Genomic DNA, 20,331 nt, shown 5'->3' with positions numbered 1-20,331 from the left:
CCGTGACCAGCCATGGTAATTTTGAGGCAGGGTCTCCTTGTAGTAGTTGGTGACTACCTCACTGAACAACATACAGGAGGCCCGTGGTATGCTGTCCAGAGCAATCAGTGTAAAGTTCCATGCCTAAGGACAAAACAATGACAGTACAGACCATTTCTCAGCTTCCTGAAAAACACAAACAGACACAGGTAGGGAGCTTTGAACCACGCACCAAGGATTTCCACCTGAGATGTTGTTGCCAGCGTTCTAACCGACTGAGCTATTGTCGCCCCAAAGGCTTGTTTTTTTAGTGGTCACTGCAACATATTTCATGATGGATGCAGATATATATACTGTTGTCTGTTTGGCTGCTTGTGACACATGTGTGAGCTCTCCTTTCTGCATTTTAACCAAATTTATAGAAGGTACAAGACAACAATACCTTGATCATTATTTAGAAATCTTGAAAAAATTTGTTTTTCCTGATTTCAGGTAAAGAAAACCTTGTATACATCTAGTTGGTACAAAACGTGACATAAAACAGTCAGAAGTGGGGAAATATATAAAAATGGAATTAATTTCCATGGACAAGAATATCATAAAGAATGTTCGTCTACTCCGATCATTTATCATACTGTGCATTATATGGAATGTACTGGTGTTGGTGAGTGCCGAGAATTTCTACGACCTCTTGGGCATTTCCAAAAGTGCAACGACAAAGGAGATTAGAAAAGCATTCAAATCATTAGCCATCACAAAGCATCCAGATAAAAATCCGGTAAGTAATATAAATTTTTACTTTTGTATCTTAATGTAGGTCTGTAGTTATATAATTACAGCTTAGGTTTTTTTTTCATTCCATCAGAAGTTAAGAGAGTCATCATTACGAGATTGTGGTGTTACTTTTCGACATCAACGTTAACGGTTCTAGTGTTTAATGTTTTGACTTATGTATACAGGGTCTTATACTCATGGCAGTGTAATATACCGATAGAACTTACCAAATGAGTTCAATTTATTTAATACACCATGAACATTAAGGCAAGTGGCGTATCAGATTATCTAACTAGTTTTATTAATTCCGTATGACATAGCCACAAGTGTAAGATTCCGTTTATCATATAAATTATATTTATAAGGATATAGGTCAAAGCTTTGAATTTATTCCTATACAAAATGGGCAAGTTTTGACTCCCAACAATTGACAATTATGAGACGTCAAAAGTGCATTTGTGACATCACATAAGTGTTATTTCAATTTTGTCAATATTTATTACGTAGCCATCCATATGCCATGGTCGGAACAGGCCAGTTATGATAAAAATAGCTTATAACATTGATACACATACACAATAGTACTGTATTAAACCTGTAATAAGAGTCAGGGTTGGACACGATTAGACTTTAACTTAATGTAGGATGTATAATGCCACTGCACAGGCTTATTGCTTGACTTGTTACTGAGCTAGCTGCACCAAAATGGGAGGGCTTTTTATCAGGCATAGGCTATTTATTTCCTGCTGAATATGATTAAATATTAATTTTAATACTGTATCATTTATCAAATATGGACCTTTTTTAAGGTGAGTATGGTGTTATACTGACCTGGTATTCTCAAACATATGCCCTATATATGGAGATATTTAAGACTACCATGTCAGTCAAACACCATATTGACCAAATCAAATATTCTTAATTATGCGCATGCCCCGTCCTGAAATGAGGGAGGGTATATCATGTTACCCATGTCCGTCTCGTCTTGTGCTGATGCAATGTAACTAGCTTATCTCAGGAACTGCTGATGTGATCCTCACCAAACTCTGATTCGGGGTGTCAAGTGACAGCAGTGGCATTGAAGTCTTGCAGACATTTTCTAGTATATATTAAATACATATGATGAAGAATTGCAGGTATTTCTTTTGATATCAGAATATTTACATTGGGGCAAAGTCACATCAAAGTGACAACACAATATTGACTCGGTGTTTCTAAAAATAGAAACGTCATGTCAGTGTCTCAAAATATTAACCCGAAAGTGACTGTATAAATTTAGCCAATGAGATTGAGGGATGTCAAACTATATCTAATATTTTGTTTGATAGGATGATCCGAATGCCCACGATCTATTCTTAAAACTAACACGTGCATATGAAGTTCTGAAGGATGAAGATTTGAGAAAAAAATATGATACTCATGGGGAGGAAGGCCTAAAGGAAGATTTCCATGGAGGGAGACAGTACGAAAGCTGGAAGTTCTACCAAGAGGAATTCGGTAAATACAAGTATCATCATATAATTACTCAGAAACCATTTTTTCTTTCAATATCTTTGACCTCTTGGTTTAAATTTTGATTTCCTGTTCAAACATGATTGTATGGATCAAAACGATGACTTTATTCTTATTTTCAATACCTTTTTGACTTCTTGGTTAAAATTAAAATTGTATGACTAAGCTTTATACACTGACAGCATCTATTAGATCACAAGAATGTAATAAGAACATGAAATTGATGAGATGGTCTGGTAGCACAGTGTTAACTCACTTGCCTTTCACATATAGGCAATTACAACTGGGATTCGATTTCCCGATTGGACATTAAAAGGTATATGGGGTCGTCTGTCTGACCAGGTATGTTTTTTCTGGGAACTCTGGTTTCCTCCCACAGTAAGACCCCTCTTGGTTTCACCTGAGCCAACCAGAGTGTTCAGTTGATACAGTTTATTATATTTTGTTTCTCCGTGAGTTTCCTTACCAGGTCCATTACAAGAGAATACAGTAAATCAAATGTTAAATCCTTCACAGATCATTGTGATTGTTGTTTGTTGGTCAGTTTATTTTCTCGTTTTTATTGCGCCCTGAACAGCCAGGTCATTTTGAGATGAGGCCTCCTTGTAGTAGTTGGTGACTACCTCACTCAACAACATATGGGAGGCCCATCCCATGCCATCAAGAGCAAATTGGGTTAAGTGTCTTGCCCAAGGATACAACCATGACAGCACAGACCAGCCCATTTCTCAGTTTCCCAAGAAACGCAAACCGCTACTGGTAGGGTTTGGTTTGGTTTGTTTTTGTTTAACGTCCTATTAACAGCCAGGGTCATTTAAGGACGTGCCAGGTTTGGAGGTGGAGGAAAGCCGGAGTACCCGGAGAAAAACCACTGGCCTACGGTCAGTACCTGGCAACTGCCCCACGTAGGTTTCGAACTCGCCACCCAGAGGTGGAGGGCTAGTGTTAAAGTGTCGGGACACCTTAACCACTCGGCCACCGCGGCCCCTTCCACTGGTAGGGAGTGTCCAACCACACACCAGAGGTTACGTGGCCGGCGCTCTAACCGACTGAGCTATGGCTGCCTTTAAATCATTGTGAATTTGTTTCTGGTGTACTGATTATGATTAGGACAGAAAATAATTTGATTGGTGATTACTGTATACCTGGTAAGTTTCGCCCCGGGTTATTTTCGCCCTTGAGCAACACAAAACATATTCGCCCCGTTTTAAATTCGCCCTAAATGGTTTTCAAGAAATATCATTTTCCTCGTTTTTAAAATCGATAAATTCCATTCGGAACTCTCAATACAATTGCACTCGGACCACTCAGGACTTATCGAGTTCCCAAATTGTCTTACCGACATGAGCTGTGAAAGGTAATCAGGTGTGAAACAAAGAATGTTTACCTGTGTTCAGATTTTCTTTTAGTCCATGCTCATTCAAGAAGTATCGGGTATGCATGGGTGATTTTAAGCAAACACGATCAATTGTAAGATTACCGCTCCGTGACTAATGACTGACCAGTACACATGAATGGATTAGCCACAATTAAGCGACGATAAACTCATAAAATTAGTCTTTTCCATGGCAGGAATTTGATGCCACTTTGTATTTCATTTTTTTTCATTACTGGACTTGATAATTTAAAAAAAATGACTGATTTTTTTTAATAACTTAGAATGTATCGTATTTAGTGCTTAGCCTAGTACGTGTTTTTACAGTTACAAGGAGGAGGATATGTTTGTGATCTGACTACACTTGGCCCATGTACTATGATTTATAAATCCTTCAATTCAGCTTGAAATTTTTGCCTTCATCTTAAATTCGCCCTATCTTCAAAGGGCGAAAGTAGCGAAGATTAAACGGGGGCGAAAATTACCAGGTATACAGTATTTAAGTAGAATAATTTAAAAGCAAATTAAATATACCATGTGACAAGTGTGTAAATAAAAACAAAAAATCCTGAAATCTCTCTAATCTTTACTGTACTGTGTCACCTAAACTAGAGATACTCAGACATGTACACATTATGTTGTAGCCTGTAGGGTCACAAAATAAATACATACATCATTATACATACATCATTATACTGTGTAGACAGCTGGGATTTCACTACATTAGTTAGTCATGGGGTTTTCTTTGTAAACTGGGAGTTCCCCTCGATAGGATATTAATCATCTATAGGATGTACAGAGAGTGAGTATACAATTTAACAAAATCAATATTGGACGGATGTTTATGCACATGTATTGAATATGAACATCCTATAATTGTCTATGTGTACCAGTTAAAGCAAAGTTACGAACAATAAAATATGATAATTTTTTTGTTGTTAAAAAATATTTAATGTTTTTTGTGATAGGATATAATGGAACTGTACCAGTTTATATACGTTCCACTGTTATTTTCACCAAAACTGAATTTTTTTTCTTTATGAGGTAAAGACGGCCAATAACCTGAACTATAAGCTACAATGTAGTACCAACATCTATCATGAATGTTATTTTATTTTGTGTATTTTGGAACAAAATTAAAACCACAGATTAGGTCTAGTTTAATACAGCCACACAGGCTGATCTGTTAATCCTACAATTCTGGAAACTGTATTGACAGTGTTGGTACATGCACAATATAAAATTATAAAAAATCAAAAACAAAAAAAACCCAGAATATGCACATGTAAACGTAACTAAAATTCTTACTATAATCCATAAACAAGTGCCAAACACAAACCAAGTTAAGATTTGAGTACAAAGAGAATACGGACCATGTGTTCCAGAAGAGGAAGAATCTTCTGTTTCACAAACATCCCCTACCATTTAAATTTAGGTCAAATCTGTGTCAGGCCTCATCTTCCAAGTGAGAATTTGGATGGTGACACCGGAATCACTAGGCTTATCAACAACTATCAAACACGTCTGACTTCATATCGCACATTTTTTTGTTTTTGTTTAACGTCCTATTAACAGCCAGGGTCATTTAAGGACGTGCCAGGTTTTGGAGGTGGAGGAAAGCCGGAGTACCCGGAGAAAAACCACCGGCCTACGGTCAGTACCTGGCAATTGCCCCACGTAGGTTTCGAACTCGCAACCCAGAGGTGGAGGGCTAGTGTTAAAGTGTCGCGACACCTTAACCACTCTGCCACCGCGGCCCCTATCGCACAAGGATCAGAGTTATGACTTCATATCGCACAAGGATCGGAGTTATAACATTTCCAAATGAGATTATGATATTAGCCTTAAAACTTTGGTCCTAATGAACCTCTATCTCCTGAAACCATGTGTTGATAAGTTTCCTGTCAGTAGTCGACATTTGTCACAGAAATTGTGATAAAGGACACAAGTCCTTGAACATCGAATCAGCTGGGACATGTAAATATCCAAGGTAGGAGAAGTTACTGTTGAGAAATGGAAGTTGTGCTTTGAATAATGATTGAGGTGAGAGACTGATGTTGAAGTGTCTGTTGTAATACTTGATATTAAGTTCTACTGTGGGTATAACAATGTATATCCTTGTTCATTTTGGATGTTTGTATCTATTTTAGGAATCTACGATGATGACAAGGAGATTATAACATTGAGCCGATCAGACTTTGGTAAGTAAAAATGTAATGGGATGATGCATTATATGCAATAATGTAGTTGTATTTTTAGCCCATCTTCTTCTAATCGCACTACAACTGTGCTTGTTCTCAATATTTCTGAGAAGTACCAGAAGGATTATTCTCAAACTTCACATGAGAGTTTTCCTTGATCCCTAATGGTGTCCAGTCTGATCGGGAAAGCAAGATGGCCAACAGGCTGATCTTGAATTTTGCCAGTTGAAGATTGTTAATGCTATTTCTTGAAAAGAACTGAAGGGATCCGTTTGGTCTCTAGTTATGCTCATTCAATGATGAGTCTGATTTTATGTATGTTTTGTAATATAATATATTTTTAGGTCACCTGAGACAAAGTCTCAAGTGACCTATTCTAATTGCCTTTTGTCTGTCTACGTCCGTTGTGCGTCGTCCGTCCGTAAACAATTTACATTTTCAACTTCTTCTCCAAAACCACTGGACCAAATTCAATAAAATTTTGCAGGGAGCAAATTGACTAAAATTTCAAAAATCTTCTTCTCTACTCTCAGATATAGTGGAATCAAACACACTTCATAGATATAAGGGTCTTAAGGTGTTTTACCAAAGTTGTGAATTTCATGACCCTGGGGTCTCATGTTTGCCCTTGGGGTGGGTGTAAACTTTACTATAGTTTATATAAGGAAATCACATTTTTGACTATTTTTTGTTGGATTTCTATTGGAATTCATTCTAACTTGGTTTATATTATCAGCATGGGATGACAGTTTGATGGTATGCACATTTTGGCCCTAATTGATCCCCAGGGGCTGATGGGCGGGGCTAAAAAGGGTCAAAGTGACTGAAATTTCAAAAATCTTCTTCTCTACTCTGAGATAAGGTAGAATCAAACACTCTTCATAGATTGAAGGGTCTTAAGGTGCTTTACCAAAATTGTGAATTTCATGATCCTGGGGTTGCACGTTTGCCCCTGGGTTGGGAGTAAACTTTACTATAGTTTATATAGGGAAATCACATTTTTGACTATCATTTGTTTGATTTCTATTGGAATTAATTCTAATTTGGATAACATTACCAGCATGGGATGACAGTTTGATGGTGTGCACATGTTGGCCTTGATTGACCCCCAGGGACTGATGGGTGGGGCCAAAAAGGGTCAGTTTCATTAACTGAAATATTTCAAATCTCAGGTGACCGTTAAAGCCCATGGGCCTCTTGTTTGTAATATAATTGCTGATTTCTAATACAATGTATGTTCCATAATACAATGTATGTTCCGTAATACAATGTATGTTCCATTATACAATGTATGTTCCATTATACAATGTATGTTTTGTGGTACAATGTATGTTTTGTGGTACAATGTATGTTTTGTGGTACAATGTATGTTTTGTAATACAATGTATGTTTTGTGGGACAATGTATGTTTTGTAATACAATGTATGTTTTGTGGTATTATGTATGTTATGTAATACAATGTATGTTCCATAATATAATGTATGTTTTGTGGTGCAATGTATGTTTTGTAATATAATGTATGTTTTATAATACAATGTATGTTTTGTAATATAATGTATGTTTTATAATACAATGTATGTTTTGTAATATAATGTATGTTTTATAATACAATGTATGTTTTGTGATACTATGTCTATTTTTTGTTTACAGAACAGTCTGTTGAAGGAACAGATGACATTTGGTTTGTCAACTATTACTCCCCTCACTGCGGCCACTGCCATGACTTAGCGCCACACGTAAGTATCTTATATTAAAGCAGAGTATTACAATGTAAAAACATCTAACAACACATTTTAAACAAACAAGCAGTATTGATACAGTTAGACCATGTCAAGATGTCTGATAAATACTGTAGTATGCCCCCAGATGCATGAAGTAAAACCCACACCTAAAAAATATAACATCACATCAGAGCCTGAAATACTGTCAAATGACAATGTTGTTATTTTCTGCTGAATTTCCAAATTGTGAAATGAGAAAATGTAGTACAGTAATATTTCAAAAATGTTACATTAAATATATACCATTAATGTATTTAATTATATTAACAAAAGGTTAGGGTCTTCATCCTTAAATTTGGGAAAGGCTGATTTGTGAATAACTTTCAGGTAACCTTTTTAAAGCTATGGTTTTTACATAAAAGTAAAAAAAATCCATCTTAAATTTGAGTGGGCAGAGGCTCATTTGAGGATACTTCTTTTTCTTGTTGACAGTGGAGAGAAGTTGCACAAGAGTTGGAGGGTGTGATCAGAATCGGAGCCGTGAACTGTGAAGATGATTGGCAGCTGTGTAGGATGCAGGGTGTCCGGTCCTACCCCTCTCTCATCATGTATCCAGCGGTAATGACAAAGTTGTCTCCCCTTGTGATGTAATACCCCTCTCTCATCATGAACCCAGCGGTAATGTCAAAGTTGTCTCCCCTTATTATGTAATACCCCTCTCTCATTATGTACCCAGCGGTAATGTCAAAGTTGTCTCCCCTTATGATGTAATACTCCTCTCTCATCATGTACCCAGCGGTAATGTCAAAGTTGTCTCCCCTTATGATGTAATACTCCTCTCTCATCATGAACCCAGCGGTAATGTCAAAGTTGTCTCCCCTTATGATAAAATACTCCTTTCTCATCATGTACCCAGTGGTAATGTCAAAGTTGTCTCCCCTTGTGATGTAATACCCCTCTCTCATCATGAACCCAGCGGTAATGTCAAAGTTGTCTCCCCTTATGATAAAATACTCCTTTCTCATCATGTACCCAGTGGTAATGTCAAAGTTGTCTCCCCTTATGATGAAATACTCCTCTCTCATCATGTACCCAGTGGTAATGTCAAAGTTGTCTCCCCTTATTATGTAATACCCCTCTCTCATCATGTACCCAGTGGTAAAGTCAAAGTTGTCTCCCCTTATGATGAAATACTCCTCTCTCATCATGTACCCAGTGGTAATGTCAAAGTTGTCTCCCCTTGTGATGTAATACCCCTCTCTCATCATGTACCCAGCGGTAATGTCAAAGTTGTCTCCCCTTATGATAAAATACTCCTTTCTCATCATGTACCCAGTGGTAATGTCAAAGTTGTCTCCCCTTATGATGAAATACTCCTCTCTCATCATGTACCCAGTGGTAATGTCAAAGTTGTCTCCCCTTATTATGTAATACCCCTCTCTCATCATGTACCCAGTGGTAAAGTCAAAGTTGTCTCCCCTTATGATGAAATACTCCTCTCTCATCATGTACCCAGCGGTAATGTCAGGGACTGTCTGTAGTTATTGGGCTTTAGCAACTAGCTAATGTCTTTCCCAACTACCTGGGGAGCATACAGCCAGAGCTGCCATTTCGGCGCTAACAGCCTAACAGTCTAACAGTTTACACACAAAAATCCTTGCCCTGTCCTACACCGTACTCATTTACAGTTGGGTTGATTGGAACACAATTGTGACTCACTTGTGATATGTCAATTTTAGCTCATCTCTTCTGAGAATAGGGAGAGCTCCGGCGCTGGCGTTGGATTTCAAATGTTAAGTTGTTGGTGCAAGTGTTGAAAGGCATAGTAATTTATGGTAATATGGTCCCTGTGGGGGTTAAACTATCCCCTGCTGGAGTTGAACTAAAAGAGTTTTTGGGAAAAAAAAAAAGATTTTTGAAATTTTTTGGACTTTACCTCACTTGCCTTTGAATACATAAAATCCAACAGAAATGAGATATTACCCATACCTGAAATTTATGTACTGTAAAACCGATTACAGAGAGAGAAGTACCATGGAGAGAGGATGACAGGGCCGATGGTGAAGTATGCTTTAAAAGAGGTGAAGGCCTCGGTGGTGGACCTGTGGAGGGGAAACTTTGACAGTTTTACCACTAACCCTGACAATGACCGACCATGGCTCATCACATTCTGTGGTGACGGGGGAGGTAAGCACACATTGACTGTTAGCCTATTTATCCTATATATAAGCCCCCCTTCCCAGTGTGAAAGTTAGTACCATATCAGCTTCCCAAAATGTTAAAGTTAAGTAAAATGATTTATCCTTAGATAAGCTCCTTCCTCTAGTGTTTAGTACTTATACTCAAAGAAGCCCCCTCCCCTAGTGTAAATGTTATTACAATATTTATGCTACTATAAGCCCCCTCCCCTAGTGTAAAAGTTTAGTATCAAATAAGGCTCCTCCCCTAGTGTAAAAGTTTAGTATCAAATAAGGCTCCTCCCCTAGTGTAAAAGTTTAGTATCAAATAAGCCCCCTCTGCTAGTGTAAAAGTTTAGTATCAAATAAGCCCCCTCCCCTAGTGTAAAAGTTTAGTATCAAATAAGGCTCCTCCCCTAGTGTAAAAGTTTAGTATCAAATAAGCCCCCTCTGCTAGTGTAAAAGTTTAGTATCAAATAAGCCCCCTCCCCTAGTGTAAAAGTTTAGTATCAAATAAGGCTCCTCCCCTAGTGTAAAAGTTTAGTATCAAATAAGGCTCCTCCCCTAGTGTAAAAGTTTAGTATCAAATAAGCCCCCTCCCCTAGTGTAAAAGTTTAGTATCAAATAAGGCTCCTCCCCTACTTTAAAAGTTTAGTATCAAATAAGCCCCCTCTGCTAGTGTAAAAGTTTAATATCAAATAAGCCCCCTCCCCTAGTGTAAAAGTTTAGTATCAAATAAGGCTCCTCCCCTACTTTAAAAGTTTAGTATCAAATAAGCCCCCTCTGCTAGTGTAAAAGTTTAGTATCAAATAAGCCCCCTCCCCTAGTGTAAAAGTTTAGTATCAAATAAGGCTCCTCCCCTAGTGTAAAAGTTTAGTATCAAATAAACCCCCTCCCCTAGTGTAAAAGTTTAGTATAAAACTTTGGGGAGAGAACATTTATGAGCAGGGGCTTATTTGCTGATAAATAAATAATATGAAGTATATTTGGACGATGACGAGGTAAAGTAAGAAAAAAATCTATAAGGCATTAACTCTTTATGTGAACATAAACACGATGTAAGGGAGGTAACCAACATCTTACTATGTGGCATGTGGTAGGTCGTGTTGGTAACTAACACCTTACTATGTGGCATGTGTTAGGTCGTGTTGGTAACCAACACCTTACTATGTGGCATGTGTTAGGTCATGTTGGTAACCAACACCTTACTATGTGGCATGTGTTAGGTCGTGTTGGTAACCAACACCTTACTATGTGGCATGTGTTAGGTCGTGTTGGTAACTAACACCTTACTATGTGGCATGTGTTAGGTCGTGTTGGTAACCAACACCTTACTATGTGGCATGTGTTAGGTCATGTTGGTAACTAACACCTTACTATATGTGGCATGTGTTAGGTCGTGTTGCTGTGATATTCGTATACTGTCTTGTTGAATTTTATATTATACTGTCTATTTATAGTCCATTATTCCACCCTAGGGAGGGGACTTATATAGGTATTAATAATATTATACTATCTATGTATACAGTCCATTATTCTACCCTAGGGAGGGGACTTATATAGGTATTAATTATATTATACTGTCTATATATACAGTCCATTATTCCACCCTAGGGAGGGGACTTATATAGGTATTAATGATATTATACTTTCTCTCATATCTCGCCATGTTGGATAGAGTTTGCCCATGTAAGATAGCTATGTAAGATAAATCTATCTTACATAGCATTTCACGCGCGCGGATTAATCTGCGTTCAAGGGGGACAACTCTCACAACGTCGTCTGCTTGTGTTCACATCCGACAGTCCTTATCGTCGGTGTCGGTTTTGAAACGTTGGACTTAACTATAAAAATACATACATTCTTAGATAAATATATATCATATCAGCAGTAAATCAATAGGGCTACACGGTTAAACGATTAGACATTTCATCTGAGCGAACATATAACTCCGTTACTGTAACAAACAGTTAGACTACGCCTAACGTTACAGGCCTGTTGTAACAGTTACAGTACAATACAGACTTGCCTACCCGACAGATTTGTCATTTGTCATTAAAAACATGTAAACACACACAATCACCTGGCAATGACAGGAAGTAAAATAAAAGCCATACATAAAAAAATATAAAAAAGAAAATGTCAAACGTCACAACCTATGAAATGGTTCCGTTTGCGTCAGCAGGGGGCCCTGGAATTTGTTTACTCTACTGTACTGTCAGTAACTGTTAGGCCTACTCAGTAACCTGTGTATTTGGAAGTTGGGAATTGGCTCTTAAATGAACGAACATTCGGTAAAAATGACACCCCTCGATGTTCATATAAAAAATATTTATTTCAATTGTAACTCAGAGTCTATATTTGTGTAGAGTAACCATGAAAACTAACTGCCATCCTAGCCTTTCAATATGATCATCGTTAGCCTATCGACTGACCTACCTTCGTCATTCCATCAAGACAACCGGTTAAACACATATAATCCTATGTCACAGAAAAGATCGAATACTCGTATAGAGTCACTGTTCGCTGGTTCACACACGAAGTTGCCAAAATCACAGTGAATTTAAAATTACCAGCCACGAAACATCGCCGCGTCATGGCGATCGAGATCGACATCACTCTCATTGAACTATGAATGGAATTCCAATGACAGTCGTGACGTCATGCAGTGACGTAGTATTTTATAAAAAAAAAATTGACTTGACATTTAAAAGTACAGTGTGTTCTGTGAAATGATTAAATATGTCGAGGTGCAAATCAAATTATATGTGAAGTTGGGAAACTCATTTCAGCGTTGGCTTTCAGTATTGTTGATAGAACTTCTTTTTCTCGGATGTTGACAATTTGATCACGGCCACGTAAAAGTCGGTCAAGTTACGTTAATTTTTATCGGCGAATTGTTCATTCGTTCATCACTTAACCACAAAATGAATGAAATTTGTGTGCAAACACTGTTTGCTAAAAATAGGGTATGATCTTTCAGAATATCACAAGTATATTTAGTAAAAACGTCAAATAAAGAAATTAAAAAATTGAAGAAAATGGATGGCTGAGGGACACTTTCGCCAGAAATTCGGTAATGATATGAGAGAAAAAGACTCTTTCATTATGTGTGTATGTAGGATAGGGATATTCCACCCTCGGGATCACAAAATGTGGTAAAACCCTCGGCAAGCCTCGGGTTTCACCACATTTTGTGACCCCTCGGGTGGAATGTCCCTATCCTACATATACACATATGAAAGAGTCTTATAATCTATGTATACAGTCCATTATTCTACCCTAGGGAGGGGACTTATATAGGTATTAATGATATTATACTATCTATGTATACAGTCCATTATTCCACCCTAGGGAGGGGACTTATATAGGTATTAATTATATTATACTGTCTATTTATAGTCCATTATTCCACCCTAGGGAGGGGACTTATATAGATATTAATGATATTATACTATCTATGTAGACAGTCCGTTATTCTACCTTAGGGAGGGGACTTATATAGGTATTAATTATATTATACTGTCTATGTATACAGTCCATTATTCCACCCTAGGGAGGGGACTTATATAGGTATTACATGATAAGCCTTTGCCCATTACCTACTGAATTAATTCAATAAGATATGGAATCAGGTATAATGTGTATTACTTAATCAGCTATGAGGGACAAAATTAATATAAAACAGCTTTCTTCATTGTCTGCCTTCTAACTGTAGGGATAGCAGCCATTAATCAAATGTGTGATGGTTTACTCACCATAATATATCTAGCGTACCATGTTGTAATTTTCTGTGTTGTCAGCTGGATTTGTTTAAATCATCAAAGACTGCCTTCTGCTAGTTATCTAGGTTTTTTCCCAAAAAACAAAACAAAACAAAAAACTATGCTGTACTCTCAGTTATAGACAAAACATCATACGCACATGGGTGTTAATGCTGTACTTCTTAAATAAATCTGAGAAATATTCACAGTGTTTATGGAAATGGCTATTTTCTCATGCAGATCACCAAATACAGATACAATACACATCTTGTTTAGGAACCTGATGGTTGTGAACCAGTCTACAGTGCATGACGTAGTTATCTTCCTCAGCTGGGTCATGTGACCTAAAATATATGCATTATTAACATAGGTCGAAAATTCTCATGGTCCAACTTTTTCTGTATTAGTACACAGTCGGATTTTAACTGGCTTTTGAAGATTGTAAAAAATAATGCACGACACCATGTGGGAGCAGTTTCAACTCGGGTATATTATGAATAAATAACGGAACAATCGGGCAGGTTTCTGACTATGGCACATATAGTCACCATTCAAACTTAAATTATCAAGAATGACTACTCTTATACCTGGGAAAAGGTTGTGCCTAGTCATTTTACAGTAATTGTCTAATCTACGAAACCAATACATCTAATACAAACATTGAAAACACAAAATGTCGACTTTGTGTCAGCTGGTGCCCACATTGTAGAGCCTGTAAATCACTTATATTTCACATGGGTTTGACTTTTGCATTAATATGCGAGGAGAGTCTGTCATGAATTCAAATCCTGACCAGGCTATCATTTACCGATTCAGCAGACTTATCTTGCAAGTCCATAACTCTAATAAATCATTTGTGATTTAAAAGTCATTTCTAGATCAACGTTTGCCAAACCATTTATTCCCAAATTTGTCTGAAGAGGTAATTTTGCGAAAAAAAAGTATTTGCAATTTAAATTCTTTACAAAGCAGAAAACTTGTAGGCAATGTACCAGAGCAAAGTATCTGTAGACTTAAATTCATAAATAAATTCTTTTGGCTTGTGGGGGCAGTTTAAAAGAGCAGGCAATACCATATACCGTTTATATATTTTACAATGAAATGAAATGTATAGAGGAACCCTGCACACATATTAACCATACTATTTTATCTTCAGACTGTTTGACGAAGAGCACATGTATCAAACTGGCGGCCATGTTGGTACGTAAATGAAATCATCTAGTCCTATTTACTATAGTGATCGCCTCCCCTGGTGATCTTTAAAGCATATATATACATTTATCAAAACACAGGTATATGTAGGCCATTTGGCTCTCTGCATAAGAGCTTGTTTTGTTACATCAGTATTAAAAGGTATAGAGAAAATTCAAGATAGACTTTATATAAAATATAAATTTTCAAGAATACATGCTTGGTCAGAACAGGTGTTTCCTTTCCTAAGATGGGGGTGTTAGTGTTATTTTCTACCTAATTTTGTGGCTGTAATAGTATTATGTGCCTGCATAAACTGGGTAAATACAGTACATGTATTATTTTAATGAAAATTGGAAAGGTATTCTGCCATTTTCTTTATTTTGGGAATATAACACATTTATTTTTGGCTAGGGGAAACATCATGTGCCATGTGAAAACAGAAAACAAATATCACTACGGAACAAAGATTTCAGCTTTATCAGTCACTCAACCTGTCACTCTGTTTAAGGCTTAGTTCATATATATATATATATATGAATGCCGATGTGGCGCAGTGGTATAAGCTGCGGGTATTTCTGGCTAGGCGATTGGGTGCCGTAGATCGTGAGTTCAAGGCCGGTCAGTGCACAAGTCAAAAAGTTGTCTTCCTTCGTAATTTGTGTTGCTAAGTTATATATATATATATATAATTGATAATTCTAGTATGTATATTCTGTCAACTACAATTGCTCCCTGTAAATTTTTAGTCCCCGGCCCTCTGTATCAATATGTAAGACTGACATTTTTTTTAAATACATTTTGTGTACCACCAGGAGGAGCTGGTGAACGTTGGGAAGATAGACTGCCACAACAGTGAGGATGTGTGTACACGTCTCGGTGTGGACTATGGTACCATGTTCTACGAAAGTCAACAAGTCATGAAAGGAGTCGGGCTGGTAGGTATATATAGTTGAGTGGTAGGTATATATAGCTGAGAGGTAGGTATATATAGCTGAGAGGTAGGTATATATAGCTGAGAGGTAGGTATATATAGTTGAGTGGTATGTATATATAGGTGAGCGGTAGGTATTGAGTGGTAGGTATATATAGTTGAGAGGTAGGTATATATAGTTGAGTGGTAGGTATATATAGTTGAGAGGTAGGTATATATAGTTGAGTGGTAGGTATATATAGTTGAGTGGTAGGTATATATAGTTGAGTGGTAGGTATATATAGTTGAGTGGTAGGTATATATAGTTGAGAGGTAGGTATATATAGTTGAGTGGTAGATATATATAGTTGAGAGGTAGGTATATATAGTTGAGTGGTAGGTATATATAGTTGAGAGGTAGGTATATATAGTTGAGAGGTAGGTATATATAGTTGAGCGGTAGGTATATATAGTTGAGTGGTAGGTATATATAGTTGAGCGGTAGGTATATATAGTTGAGTGGTAGGTATATATAGTTGAGAGGTAGGTATATATAGTTGAGTGGTAGGTATACATGTATATAGTTGAGTGGTAGGTATATATAGTTGAGCGGTAGGTATATATAGTCGAGTGGTAGGTATATATAGATGAGTGGTAGGTATATATAGTTGAGTGGTAGGTATATATAGTTGAGTGGTAGGTATATATAGTTGAGTGGTAGGTATATATAGTTGAGTGGTAGGTATATATAGTTGAGTGGTAGGTATATATAGTTGATTGGTATGTATATATAGTTGAGTGATAGGTATATACAGTTGAGTGGTAGGTATATATAGTCGAGTGGTAGGTATATATAGTTGAGTGGTAGGTATACATGTATAAAGTTGAGTGGTAAGTGAATATAGTTGAGCGGTAGGTATATATAGTTGAGTGGTAGGTATATATAGTTGAGTGGTAGGTATATATAGTTGAGAGGTAGGTATATATAGTTGAGAGGTAGGTATATATAGTTGAGTGGTAGGTATATATAGTTGAGAGGTAGGTATATATAGTTGAGCGGTAGGTATATATAGTTGAGTGGTAGGTATTGTTAGTTGAGAGGTAGGTCTATATAGTTGCGTTGGTAGGTATATATAGTTGAGTGGTAGGTATATATAGTTGAGGGTAGGTATATATAGTGAGTGGTAGGTATACATGTATCTAGTTGAGTGGAGGTAGTATATAGTGAGTAGGTAGGTATATATAGTTGAGTGGTAGGTATACGTAATAGTGAGTGGTAGGTATATAGTTGAGCGGTAGGTATATATAGTTGAGTGGTAGGTATATATAGTTGAGTGGTAGGTATATATATAGTTGAGAGGTAGGTATATATAGTCGAGTGGTAGGTATATATAGATGAGTGGTAGGTATATATAGTTGAGTGGTAGGTATATATAGTTGTGTGGTAGGTATATATAGTTGAGTGGTAGATATATATATAGTTGAGTGGTAGGTATATATAGTTGAGTGGTAGGTATATATAGTTGAGTGGTAGATATATATAGTTGAGTGGTAGGTATATATAGTTGAGAGGTAGGTATATATAGTTGAGAGGTAGGTATATATAGTTGAGAGGTAGGTATATATAGTTGAGTGGTAGGTATATATAGTTGAGAGGTAGGTATATATAGTTGAGTGGTAGGTATATATAGTTGAGTGGTAGGTATATATAATTGAGAGGTAGGTATATATAGTTGAGTGGTAGGTATATATAGTTGAGTGGTTGGTATATATAGTTGAGTAGGTATATATATAGTTGAGAGGTAGGTATATATAGTTGAGTAGGTATATATATAGTTGAGAGGTAGGTATATATATAGTTGAGAGGTAGGTATATATAGTTGAGAGGTAGGTATATATATAGTTGAGAGGTAGGTATATATATAGTTGAGTGGTAGGTATACATGTATATAGTTGAGAGGTAGGTATATATAGTTGAGTGGTAGGTATATATAGTTGAGTGGTAGGTATATATAGTTGTGTGGTAGGTATATATAATTGAGTTGTAGGTATATATAGTTGAGTGGTAGGTATACATAGTTGAGTGGTAGGTATATATAGTTGAGTGGTAGGTATATATAGTTGAGTGGTAGGTATATATAGTTGAGTCGTAGGTATATATAGTTGAGAGGTAGGTATATATAGTTGAGAGGTAGGTATATATAGTTGAGAGGTAGGTATATATAGTTGAGAGGTAGGTATATATAGTTGAGCGGTAGGTATATATAGTTGAGAGGTAGGTATATATAGTTGAGAGGTAGGTATATATAGTTGAGTGGTAGGTATATATAGTTGAGAGGTAGGTATATATAGTTGAGTGGTAGATATATATAGTTGAGTGGTAGGTATATATAGTTGAGAGGTAGGTATATATAGTTGAGTGGTAGGTATATATAGTTGAGAGGTAGGTATATATAGTTGAGGGGCACAGTGGTAACTAACACACTTGCCTTTCACCTACATCAGGTACCCCAGTTTCTTCCTACAGTTAGACCCCTCATGCGCTTCTATCCGGGCCTAACAATAGATGTATATGGTAGTGTTTGTGAAAATATATGGAATGAGGGAGGAGGTTCAACAATGGTGTGTGAGGAGGAACTCAACAAAGGACCAGGGTTGGTTTATTTATGTTAATGAGGGGGGGGGGGGGGGGGGGGGGGGGGGGGTAGGAGATTCAATGTGGGCTGAGGGGTTATACATGTACATAATTATATACTGTATATCATGGTATATATGGTATATATGGTACATGTATATGGGATCTCAACAAGAGATGAGGGTCAGTTTATAAGGGTCATGAAGGTGACGGGAGGTGGTTCAACATGGATAAGAGCTGGTACATGTTTATACAGTAATAGCAGAGGGTACCTCTTTATAGCTTTGAAGATGCCTTTACTACTTACAATATATTTGGCATATTTCAGAAAATCACCAGTTTGTTTGCCCAGGAGATAGCTCATCAGGTGATGTCTCAGCTACCAGATGTAGCAGTTCTGGACAAGACAACCTTTAAGGTAAGGTCAATGAGTTTTGTAATGTCCCTTTTCACAAAGAATGCACATGACTTCGGTCACCATAACTCAAGGTCAAAGGTTATGTCACCATAAACTTCAAGGTCAAAAGTTATGTCCCCATAGACTTCAAGGTCAAAGGTTATGTCCCCATAGACTTCAAGGTCAAAGGTAAGGTCAATGAGATTTGTAATGTCTCCGTTACACTAAGAAAACACATCACTAAGGTCACCATAACTCAAGGTCAAAGGTTATGTCCCCATAAACTTCAAGGTCAAAGGTAAGGTCAATGAGATTTGTAATGTCTCCGTTACACTAAGAAAACACATCACTAAGGTCACCATAACTCAAGGTCAAAGGTTATGTCCCCATAGACTTCAAGGTCAAAGGTAAGGTCAATGAGTTTTGTAATGTCTCCATTACAGTAAGAAAACACATCACTTAGGTCACCATAACTCAAGGTCAAAGGTTATGTCACCATAAACTTTGAGGTCAAAGGTTAGGTCATCACTTCAGGTACATATGGCTAATAGAGAGAGACATTTCCTGAAGTTTTGCAACTGCAACAAAGTAGACATCAATAGTAAGATGATTGCAATAAGAGTGCTCTACCAAAGCCATAATATCACAATAATCACAGAAGGAACACAATCCTTAGAGTATTTGAATTTGACTTTCAGCTAAATGTGAAAAGTCTTGAATTTAATTGAATCCCAGCCTGTGAGTGTGACCATGAAAAACCCTTGAATCTTGGCCTGTGATATTAAAGTCTTGGAATCATGACTTTTTGCCCTGCAAAGCTCTTGAGTCCTGGCCTGTGGCCTTGAAAATTCCTTGAATCCTGACCTGTGGCCTTGAAAAGTCCTTGAATCCTGGCCAGTGGTCTTGAAAAGCCCTTGAAACCTGACCAGTGGTTATGAAAAGCCCTTGAAACCTGACCAGTGGTTATGAAAAGCCCTTGAAACCTGACCAGTGGTTATGAAAAGCCCTTGAATCCTGGCCAGTGGTTATGAAAAGCCCTTGAATCCTGGCCAGTGGTCTTGAAAAGCCCTTGAATCCTGGCCAGTGGTTATGAAAAGCCCTTGAATCCTGGCCAGTGGTTATGAAAAGCCCTTGAATCCTGGCCAGTGGTCTTGAAAAGCCCTTGAATCCTGGCCAGTGGTTATGAAAAGCCCTTGAATCCTGGCCAGTGGTCTTGAAAAGCCCTTGAATCCTGGCCAGTGGTTATGAAAAGCCCTTGAATCCTGGCCAGTGGTCTTGAAAAGTCCTTGAATCCTGGCCAGTGGTCTTGAAAAATACATTTGTACTTAAAATAATGTAATGACATATCACAACAAGTATTGGGAAATGTATTTTCAGTTGAAATTATAAGAAATCTTGGTTCCACAAATTCAAAGGTGACGTGTTTGTGTCCAAAATCTGATGGATTTCCAGAAATGGATGAATCAGTACTGGAATTACATCTGAAATGGCATTGTTTATAAAAAATGTCTTGTATTCTAAATGAAAATGTCCTTGACAAAACTGAATTAGGGCCTCAAAAGGCATTGGATTTGGTTCACCAGATCTGTACGCATCCTGTATATTGAAAATCGACCACAGCAGATATACGAGTCCTAGTTTGGATGTGTGACTCACCAAACACTCATTCCTAGTCTAGTCATGTGGTTTTGA

At 37.3% G+C, this 20,331-nt stretch overlaps 1 protein-coding gene across 2 annotated transcripts in view; it reads left to right on the top strand.

Moving 5' to 3' along the window:
• The first annotated feature begins 477 nt into the window (after nt 1-477).
• Nucleotides 478-20,331, top strand: part of LOC117317869 (dnaJ homolog subfamily C member 10-like) — a 34,518-nt gene continuing 14,664 nt past the window's right edge. For both annotated transcript variants that reach the window (XM_033872829.1, XM_033872828.1), the window contains exons 1-9: nt 478-757; nt 2,082-2,250; nt 5,791-5,841; nt 7,492-7,577; nt 8,055-8,180; nt 9,584-9,749; nt 14,660-14,703; nt 15,510-15,632; nt 18,571-18,660. In XM_033872829.1, coding sequence (XP_033728720.1) covers nt 548-757; nt 2,082-2,250; nt 5,791-5,841; nt 7,492-7,577; nt 8,055-8,180; nt 9,584-9,749; nt 14,660-14,703; nt 15,510-15,632; nt 18,571-18,660 — 1,065 coding nt within the window. In that variant the 5' untranslated portion in view covers nt 478-547. The remainder of the gene's footprint in view (nt 758-2,081; nt 2,251-5,790; nt 5,842-7,491; nt 7,578-8,054; nt 8,181-9,583; nt 9,750-14,659; nt 14,704-15,509; nt 15,633-18,570; nt 18,661-20,331) is intronic.

Source organism: Pecten maximus, chromosome 19 (assembly GCF_902652985.1).
Source record: "Pecten maximus chromosome 19, xPecMax1.1, whole genome shotgun sequence".
In the NCBI taxonomy this organism is placed as follows: domain Eukaryota; kingdom Metazoa; phylum Mollusca; class Bivalvia; order Pectinida; family Pectinidae; genus Pecten; species Pecten maximus.
The sequence above is the reverse complement of the archived record's forward strand: the minus strand, read 5'-3'. Positions and strand labels throughout refer to the sequence as shown.